The 11,034-nt window shown below is 37.3% G+C and overlaps 1 protein-coding gene across 1 annotated transcript; it reads left to right on the top strand.

The window, feature by feature from the left end:
- Positions 1-10,138: 10,138 nt before the first annotated feature.
- LOC131874084 (uncharacterized) lies at positions 10,139-10,642 on the top strand. The gene is made up of 2 exons (XM_059217318.1): positions 10,139-10,228; positions 10,400-10,642. The coding sequence occupies exons 1-2, from the start codon at positions 10,139-10,141 to the stop codon at positions 10,640-10,642; spliced, it is 333 nt and encodes a 110-aa protein (XP_059073301.1).
- The last annotated feature ends 392 nt before the right edge of the window (positions 10,643-11,034 follow it).

The following is an 11,034-nucleotide window of genomic DNA, read 5'->3' on the forward strand; positions in this document are numbered from 1 at the left end:
CTAACATTATGCACCAAAGTATAAATACCAAGGTGATGATGTATCAAGTGCATAAAGGACTAACCCAAAACAAAAGGTCACAATCAAAGATATGTCATAGAGAAGCATAATATGGAAGACCATGATGTGGTTGTGGAAATATCTTTACAAGGATAAATGGTATAATAATAAAATAATAAAAATAAATAATGTGCCTCAAGAATGATGCATATAAGGGAGCAGTATTTGGGAGAGGCATATCCTAAGGTGATGGTAAGGTTTTTTTAATCAATATCTTCAACAAAACCAAGAACATCACCCAACACTCGCACATAGCACAACAATAGATATTAACAAATGCAGGAAGGAAAGCAATCCACTTTTGATCTCTTCAATAAAATTAAATTACATATTCAAATATTACAATGCTATATCCACATGGGCTTACTCACTACAAAGGAAATCAACTCTCTAAGAAAACTCTCTAATTCAGAGCCACAATCTCTACTAATAGATTTGTCTTGTGTAACCTTCATTCACCTCTTTATTTGGCACTAATAACCACCTCAAAAAGTTCTAGAAAGTGTAACTCCCCTTTTTGGGTGAAATGAGGACCATTGATTCTCTTTTCAAGCTAGGAATATTTTTAAAAAATAAATAAATTGAATTTTAGTAGCATAACTTCTAGGAGCCATAATTTTGTCTTGGGTGTCTGGTCTACTATTATAGTATATCATCAAAAAGCTAGTGAAGATATCAACATCTAAAAATCATTTTGCCCACTTTTTGAGCTTTTATGAGGCTTCTAAGGACTTCAAAATTGAGTATAAAGCTTTATAGAAGAATTTTTTTGAGATAAAAACTTTAATATCTTCCAAATAGTATAGGATATTGAGATGATTCTTTAACGATTCACTTCATTTGTCAATTCCGCTCCTTTGGGTAAGTCTTCATGTTAATATGTGCCCATATATGTGGACTTACTTAAAATATAAGGTGATAGTTTTTGGCCTATTGGACTTCTGACTATCCTACACCTCTAAAGTGTGATCATGGGCCCCAAAACAAATAAAGAAACCTACAAAACAAAAAGAAATTTTTTTTTTTGGGTGATGTAGAATTACCCTTACACCACTAGATGCTCTTGCATCACATTACCTATCTTTTCCACTATTGTGATTATTGATAAATTTTGGATGTTCTTAGTGACTTAGAATGTTATTAAAAATGTTTAAATATTTTTAGATTTTCCAATGTTTTTGAATTTTTTTTCTTTTATTTTTCAATATTGTGGATTTTCTAAATGTTTTAGATTTTTATGGATTTCTAAATATTTTTAAAATTTTGGAATTGTTTGAATGTTTTAAATTTTTATAATTTTTATTTCTATTTTTTGAGATTAGGTAAAGAGTGCATTCTAAAGATGATAAGATATTATTTATTTTCAAAACAGGCCTAAGACATAGTCCATGCTTTAAACAAGGTCAAAATGCTATTACAAAAATAGAAAAGAATATTGAGAACTTGAAAGGATTATGGCCTTTCCAAAGTGTCAAGTGCTTGTAGATAAAACATTGCATATAATGTCAAAATTTAGCTTTCATCATGTTACTTGCCCAAGGCACCATAAGAATAGTTATCACTTGCATATGAATTTATTCCTTTACTATTTTATTTTTTTTACTATGACAACAAATTATTTAGGCATAAAACAATTTGAGATGAATTATATTAATAGGTTCATCTAGCTCCTACTCATATTGTGTGGCCAATTGATATGCACCTAAATCAAACTTTGTAATGATAACTTAAGGACCCAATTAATTAGTCTCAAACTTACCTTTCTTCTCATGATCTTGATTAGTATTTCTTTGATTTTATTTAATTACTGAATCCCCATTATAAAACTCCTTTATTGATACGATTGATATTTTTTTTTATTATTTCTATTTATATGCTCTCAAATGATCATGTTGTACCCCTCCCTCGATCAGACTTTTTCGATACTTATTTTGACCATGGTTAACTTTTCAGTGGTTATTGTGGATACACTAAGTGTTGATGTTTTATTTTGATATTATGCTATGTTGGATTATGCTTTGATTTGAGATTCAGTGAATGTTGATTATGCTTTATTTCCTTATGGATGATTAGATGTTAATTTTATTGTGTTTTTGACCATGGATTAACACAATTACCTTATGCATGAGATGCTTTATGTATATGTCTTCATGTATGTTTGGAAATTGTATAGGGTGTGAGGAGATGATTTCCCGTCACTCACTTCAGTGAGACACGGAAAGTCATGATTCTCCTTCACCGGTGTGTTTACTATGTTTGTATATATATATGTGTGTGTGTGTGTGTGTGTGTGTGGTTTAGTGATGCAAGACTTGCAGGTACAGGGTACTTGTTGGCATATGCACACTCCAATGAGACATTGTAGGTGATTGAAGGTTTTGTCATTGATGGCAACCTTGCAATCCTATGGCACTAGCAAGGCATTATACCGGCAAGGCATTACACCGACAAGTTAGTGCACTGGCATCAACAGATCACACTCTACACTGGCACTCAGGACACCGACACTCGCACAAAGAAAGGAAGTATACCGGCACAGAGGCCGACAAGATTTTGTTATATTACATTTTGTTTATTATTGTAAAAACTTTGTAAGCCGACTTGGCAAATTGTATAATGACTCTTATATATAAAAGAGATCATTGTAGACATTTTGTAGAGAAAGAGAGAGCAAAAAAAGAAAAATATAAGGCAGACCTATTATGCGAAATATAGGTTGAAGGGTTTATGTAAGAAGCAGAGTAGCAACCGGTACTGGATCTGGCATTATAGATGCTATTGTAAAGCAGTACAAGATATTGGATTTGTATAATCCACATTGTAAGTCAGTGAGACTTCCCATTGAGCAGTGAGCTCTAGGCAGTTGGCCTTCCTGCATGTGCAGGCCTCTATTGTAAGTAATATTCTCTTATTGGCCAGTGAGTGAATATTGTGGGTCACAAATCCCACCGAGGTTTTTCCCACACCGGGTTTCCTCATTAAATCTTTGTGTTATGGTGTGCTTTTCATGTGGATGTTCTTAATTCTGTTTATTACATTATTTCTTGCATACCAGTACACTGTTATAATATGTTCTGCATGTTTTAAGTTAAGAAATTCTAATTACCGGTTAGATAATGATTCACCCCCCCCCCCCCTCTCAGTATATGTGGGTTTCCTAATAGTACTGACTTCACCTAGTTCCACAGGTTTGAGCGTACCTAATTAATCCAATGGAAGTGGAGGAGATACTCTTAAGGCCCTAAATTTCATCCCTTGCTCGGTAGTGAGCATTGTCAGTCTTCTGTCAACCTTCCCAATGTTGGTATATGGGTCGTGTCTTTGATTTGTATAGTTGAGTTTGTGTGTTATGCGTTGTGGGACTTTATTAATTCTCTTCTAGTGTTATTTAATGAAAAATTAATTATTAATACCTTAAGGTTACTAATAATTAATGAGTATTACTTTTGTAAATTAAATTAAGAATAAAGTATTATAGGCACCTTTGTATGGTCAAACAAATAAATCAATTATTCTTAGTCATTTAGTTAAATTAATTGTTTAAGATTTATCACATAGTAGATGTATATTGTGTTTTATTTTTATTTTTTTAAAAGTCTTTTTTTCTTCTTTTTCGTAATTAAAATATCTATTGACTTTTTGATGTGTGAGGAATTTAAATTAAAATTAAAAAAATTTAAATGTTTTGATTTTGGGAGAAAAGCATTTTCATTTAATTTTTGCATTTTAGAAAAGGGGAAATTTCTTAAGGAAAATAATTTTGCCCTAAAAGATATTTTTTTGGGCAAAATCCTTTATATGTGGGAATTTCTCCAGTTTATGTAGTCTTTTCTTTTTCTGAAAATTTTCCTCTATGTTGAAAGTGATTTTGTTGGAGTTGAAAAATTGGTGAAAGGTTGATTTGGTGGAGAGCTTTGGGATTCATCTTCAAATTTCTTCCAGGAATAGCTTGTAAGGTTGGATTTTAAACTTCAATTTTAGCATTTTAATGTTGATAATAAACTCCCTATGATTTGTTTGTGTGTGCTATGTTTTGAAGAGGAATTTATTGTATTATTTTGTAGAAAAATAAAAAGGGTTTGAATTTTATTTTGGCAATGCAAATTCCCTATTAGTTTGTTTTTATATCTCCATGAAAGTCTTAGATTTGGAGAGTAAAAGGGAATATATTTTTTTTTGGTTAAATCTTGGTTTGGGAATTTTTGAATTTCAAAACTTTATGTTTTGTTGTGATTGAGAAAGAAAAAAAAACAATGGGAAATTAGATCTGCTATGGTTGCAGATAAAGTTTGTTTTCTGAGAAGAAATTATTGTTTGCTTGTTGTTTGTAAACAACTGGGTATAGTCTAAAGTTTTTATTTTTTTAAATTACGCTCAGAATGAAAGCAATATATGTTTTATTAATTTTTAAACCTGGGGGTTATGCTACTAAATATTTTACTTTACAGTTCTGGGAATTTTAATTTTTACTATTGTTTTTTTTTACAATTCTAGGAACTGAGTTTTTTTTTCATGGTTATATTTTTAAAAAATTATTAATTTTTCTTTTTTAAGTGGGTTTCCCCACTGTAGGAGCCACAACAATGGCTTCCCCACATTCGTGGGTACCCACGACTGTGGGTAGCCACTGTCGTGGCTTACCCACGGGTTGTGGGTAGCCACTGTTGTGGCTTACCCACAGGCTATGGGCAGCCACATCGTGGCCCACCCACAGTCCGTGGGTAGCCCACGGCTGTGGGGTGGAACCCACGGCGTGGGCCCCAAACTTTTCACCCCCTCCCCCCCCTTGGCATAGTAAATTAAATTATTTTTAATTTCATATTTTTTTTATTATTTAATTATATATATATATGTGTGTGTGTGTGTGTGTGTGTGTGTGTGTGTGTGTGTGTGTGTGTGTCTGTGTGTGTGTGTGTGTGTGTGTGTGTGTGTGTGTGTGTGTGTGTGTGTGTGTGTGTGTGTGTGATTCAAAATTGTCTATTGTTGTTTTAGAAATTTAAATTGACATTAGTGAAAATTGATTGGAAGTTTTTACTAAGTTTGGGAAATCGTTGTAGTAAATAATTTATATCGAAATTTAGAAATTTTAGTAAACTTGATCAAATATGAATTAGATGGAAAGAAAATAAATCTTTATTCTCAAATAAATGATGGTGTTTGTTTCATTTATGATTGGCTTCGTAATTAAGTCATATTGCAAGTCCTTTGGTTATATGTGGAATTAGACATTTTCATGTTGTCTTTCCTTTTGTGGTAATGTCTCGTGAGTAGACCGATTTTGTCCAAGTGGTTAAACCTAGATGAAAGGGTTTGTGTGGCCAAGTGTATTACTCAGTTATTTTATAACTCCCTTTGTAAGGTTGGCTTTTGTATTTTGCCTTCGAGCTCTTTTGGGATTTTGTAGTGTCATAAGGAAGAGTGGTTTTTGAGTGGGGGTCAAGCCCAAAGAGGGTAGCAGGATAACCCCTCGAAAGTTGGATAATTAAGTGATAACCTAATAATGTATTAGGGGGTTTGGGTAGCTTAAATATTAATTAAGATTAATTATACCTCGTTCATGGTTGAGTGCTTGTACATTCTCAAGATGCAGTGGAAAGGCCTGGAATGGCAAACCAACAACCTTGTCCTCAAGAAAGGTTTGTTGGGTCCGCATGAGACTTGGATGGGGCAGGGGGTTCGGGAGAGGCTACTAGGATAACCCAAGATGGAGGTCGGGGCCTATGGAGGCCTGCTAGGATAACCATTCCAAGCTATGCGATGACACTCTTCCCTTATGTTCACTAGTGTGTAGTTTTGTTGATATCACCTAGAGTTTTATTGTGGAGTTATGTTTGTGTGTATATGCTTTAAGTGGATTACCCGATGTCATGTTTAGACCATGTGTGTATTCTTTGTAGTTTGCTAGAGGGTCTTATTTCTATTTCCTAGCACAATGGGGTGGTTCTTTTTGAGCCACATGGTCAGGTGGTAGTGCCACTTTCCATCGGGTGTTTGTTCATTCCTTCTTGCAAGATTTGGCTTCACAGGTGTTCTAGTTGCTCTTCTGGATTTGAGCATTTCATACTTCCAGTTGGATCCTATTTGTTCTTCTTGGATCATTCTTGTAGTTCTTGGACCTTATATGATCAATTGTATCAATTTTTTATGTATGCCTTCATGGCAACTTGTAATTTTGATGTAATTATTATGTACTCTTATGAGACTTGGTGTTTTAAGTGCAATGTAATATTATGAAGATCTTGTAACGTTAAATATAATGTATTATCTTGAATGAAGCATAGAAATGTTAATGTTATCACATGTAAAGTATGAATCTATCATTGTTTAGTGTAATTAATTTCCTAATGGTTAAATTTATCTTAAGTGGATTAATTGACCTTAAGTAATATTTAGTTTAATTAAGCAATCCACGTTGGGAAAGCCTTTAGGAGTTTAAGTCAAGCCTTTTGTTTGTGTAATTTAAATGCAATGTTTATCTTAATGCATCTTTTAGTTTATTAATGTTTACAAAACAATTATTTCCACTCTTTTTCATGTGTTTTAGTTTAATCCTATAGGGTTTCTTGGTGGGGCTTTTCAATTGGTATCAGAGCCCAAGTTTTAACACTGGGTACTCTGGTTTCATTTGAGCCCATCTAACTAGACCTATTGCTAAGTCTTAGTGCTTGTGTCTTCCTTGTTAGTATCCTTGTTGTAGATCTAAACTTTTTGTTCTTGTGGTGTTGTTGTTAGGATTATGGCTAGTAAGGGTAAAGGCCCTGCTCATGGTTGTGATCGTGGAAGAGGTAGAGGTCATGGTCGTAGGGAAGGCTTTCAAAATCCTTCACCTCAACCTACTCATGAGAGTGTTGAGAAGCTTCAGTCAGTTCACCGGAGTGAGCACAAGGATGCTAGTCAGCATAGTGAGCAACCTATTATTCAACCGGTCCCTAAGAGGGAAGAGTTGTGTTAGATGTTCCAAGAGGTCTTGTCTCGACTAGGCCCTGGACCTAAGGCTGAGCAGTAGGGCAATATGCAGTTCGGGGAATCTCACTAGCATGAGCATGTGGAGAGAGAGAGAGGGAGAGGTCCCCTAGGAGGAGAGAGTATGCAGTTGACCAGGAGGTAGTAGTTGTTGGTCACATGAGGGATTTGTTGAGATCCTCCCCTCCTACTTTTGATGGTTCAAGCAATGGACTAGAGGTCAAGACCTGGCTTATAGATTTGGATAGGTGTTTTTCCACGCATCCTTATGGCAGTAACACCAAGGCAAGATGCACCGTCATGCATCTCAGATATTTTTCTTCCACCTGGTGGAGACTTGAGGAGCAGAAGATCAATGTGGATATAGGTTCATCGACATGGGAGTTATTTCTGGAGAGGTTCAGGGCTTGCTTCCTTTCAGTTCAGTGGAGGCAGCATCGTGTAGACAAGTTCCATGAGTTGCGCCAGTTGGGGATGAATGTAGAGCAGTATGAGCATATATTTTACGAGCTCAAGCAGTATGTCGATATAGGGAATGATGAGGTGATGTTGGTACAACACTTCATGAGGGATCTGAATGACCATATCAGTGGAGGAGTTCAGGTGTTTGATCCAACATCTGTAGAAATAGCCATAGCGAAAGCTCAACTGGTAGAGCATAATCTATCATGTGCACATGATGGTCAACCAGGGGTTCAAATTGGCAGTGCACCTTTTGGTGGATCTAGGGCTAGAGGTAGTCAGTCTCAGGTTGTTGCACCATTTAGGAGTTTTTAGACACCCGCCAAGGGTGGTCAATAGTAGTAGCAGCAGCATAAGTTCCAACCTAGGCCGAAGTAGTTTCAGGGTCATCATGGGGGTAATCCTTAGTTTAGGAAGGATAGGAACTGGCAGCAAGCTAGGCAGAGTTTTGCAGGACAGTCCTCATAGAGTGTTTCTCAGGCCCCTAGTAGGGGTAGTTTTCAACAGTCTAGTGGGTTGGCTGGAGGTAGAGGACTTGACAGAGGAGCACGTTTCTCCTGTGGTCAGTATGGCCACATAGGTGCACATTACCCTCAGAGATTACATTAGATAGCTAGTCAGAGACCATCAGCTACAGAGCCTACTATTGGGGATGCAGGACAATCTCACAGATTTTTTGCAAGGGTTGATAACTGTCAGATAGAGCATTAGGGAACTATGATTTAGACCACAGGTGTGTTGGGTGGTATATCTATTTTAGTACTATTTGATTCGGGTGCTTCTAATTCCTTTATAGCTTCCTCCATTGTGGAGTGGTGTGGGCTCGCGTTTGCTAGACAAATGGATAGGTGGCAAGTATATTTGGCTACTCGTTTTCATGTGGTCGTAGATTCCTTCATTCCTAGGTGTGAGTTGTACCTAGGGCCCTTTGCTACCATAGTTGACCTTCGAGTCATTCCCTTGGGGTCTTATGGAGTTGTGTTGGGGATGGATTGGTTAGCATCAGATAGTGCTAGTGTGGTTTGTCATCAGAAGACAATAGAGTGTTTAGATGACCATGGCAGGAAAGTGGAGATAGTTGGGATTCATAGACCGATATCCCTCTGTATGATATTTGCTATGCAGCTTAAGCAGTATATGTGTGAGGGTTTCCATCTTTTTGTTGTTTCTCTCAAGGACTTGGATGAGGAAAGGAGTCAGGAAGTTACTTTTGATAGTCACCCTCTTCTTCAGGAGTATGTCGATGTGTTCCCTAGTGAAATTCCTGCTATGCCTTCAAAACGAGATATAGACATTCACATTGACTTAGTTCTTGGAGCGGAACCTATCTTGAGAGAACTGTATCGGATCACCACTTAGCAGTTGAATGAGTTAAATTTGCAAATGGAGGAATTGTTGGCCAAGGGGTTCATTCATCCTAGTATTTCTCCTTGGGGTGCGCCAGTTATCTTCATGAAGAAGAAGGATGGTTCCCTTCGATTATGCATTGACTACCAACAGTTGAATAAGGTGACCATCAGGAATCGGTATCCATTGCCTCGTATAGATGATCTCTTCGATTAGGTAAAGGGAGCCAAGGGGTTCTCTAAGATCAATCTGAAAGAAAGGTATCATCAGCTGTGAATCCATGATGTAGACTTCATAGGACGACCTTTCGTACCCATTATGGTCACTATGAGTTCACAATGGTGTCATTTGGGTTGATGAATGTGCCTTCAGTGTTCATGAACCTCATGAATGGGGTTTTCTACACCTATCTTGATCAGTTTGTCCTTGTGTTCTTGGATGATATTTTGATTTACTCTAGAACCATGGAGGATCATGAGGACCATTTGAGGCAAGTATTGCAGTGTTTGGGGGAGAATCATCTTTATGCCAACTTGGCAAAGTGTGATTTCTTCCAATCAGAGGTGAATTATCTCAGTCATGTAGTTTCAAGAGAAGGTGTATCCGTAGATCCTTCTGAGATCCAAGTCATTGTAGATTGTCCAGCGCTGACTAATGTTTCTGAAGTTCAGAGTTTTATGGGCTTGGCTAAATACTATCATCGTTTTGTTCAAATTTTTTCTCGGATAGGTCACCTGATCACTACTCTTCAAAGGAAAGGGAAGAAGTATGTTTGGTCAGAGTAGTGTGAGATAGCCTTTCATACTCTGAAGGAACTCCTTGTTAGTGCGCCAATTTTGGCAGATACTAATCCATCTAGGGATTTCATGATTTGTACAGATGCCTCTCTAGAAGGCATAGGAGCAATGCTCATGCAGGATGGTCGTGTGGTAGCATATGAGTCTCACAAACTCAAGGATCATGATCTGAAATATCCCATTCATTACTTAGAGTTGGTAGCTATTGTTCATGCTTTAGTCAGGTGGCAACATTTTCTGTTAGGGTGTCGGTTTGAGCTGCACAGTGATCATCGTAGCTTTCAGTATATTTTTACTCAGCCAAACTTGAACTCTCGATAGCAGAGATGGATGGAATTCCTCTATGAATATGATTTTGAGGTTCAATATATTAGGGGAAAGAGAATGTAGTGGTAGATTCATTGAGTCGTAGATGGTATGAGGTTGCAAAATTGTCCCTTGGGGTAGATTTGAGAGAGAGAATCTTTGGGATTCTTCCATAGGACACCTAGTATCAGGAGGTTAGAGTCATGATTGAGACTGGAACACCCTTAGAGGGCAAATATTCTGGATATAACCTTGAGGAAAATGGTCTTCTTCTACATCTTGGGTGGATCTATGTACATCCATTGGATAGACTTCATACTTTGATCATGACTAAGGCCCATCGTGCACCTTACTCGGCACATCCTTGTGTCAAGAAGATGCACATAGATCTGAGATAGATATATCATTGGGGTGGCATGAAATGTGACATTACTAATTTTGTGTCAAAGTGTTTGGAGTGTTAGCGGGTTAAGGCTGAGCATCAGCGCTCTGCAGGGCTTTTACAGACTAATCTGGTGCCGGATTGGAAATGGGACATCATTTCCGTTGTTGACGGATTGACTAAAGTTTCTCATTTTGTTCCGATTAGATCTTCTTATATAGCACCAGTGGTGGCACGAGTTTTCATGAAAGATGTGGTGAGGTTACATGGTATTCCTAGGCGGATCATTTCTGATAGGGATCTTGTCTTTACTTCAACATTGTGAACCTCACTTCAGCATGCGTTAGGGACCCAGTTGAACTTTAGTTCAGCTTATCACCCAGAGACCGACGGTCAGACTAAGTGCGTGAATCAGGTTTTGGAGGACATGCTTCACATGTATGTTATGGACCAACAATCACGCTGAGAGGACTATCTTTATCTTGTGGAGTTTTCTTATAACAATGGATATCATAGCTCCATAGGTATGTCTCCCTTCCAGGCATTGTATGGTCGTCATTTTCATACTCCTTTGAGTTGGGATCGGTTAGAGGAAAAGGTGTGTAAAGGTCCAGATATGCTTCGAGAGATGGAGTAGCAGGTTGAGTGGATTTGTGAGCATTTGGTAGCAGTGTAGGATAGACAGAAGAAGTATGTCGATGCTCATAGAGTGGATCG

This window comes from Cryptomeria japonica, chromosome 3 (assembly GCF_030272615.1).
Source record: "Cryptomeria japonica chromosome 3, Sugi_1.0, whole genome shotgun sequence".
NCBI lineage: Eukaryota > Viridiplantae > Streptophyta > Pinopsida > Cupressales > Cupressaceae > Cryptomeria > Cryptomeria japonica.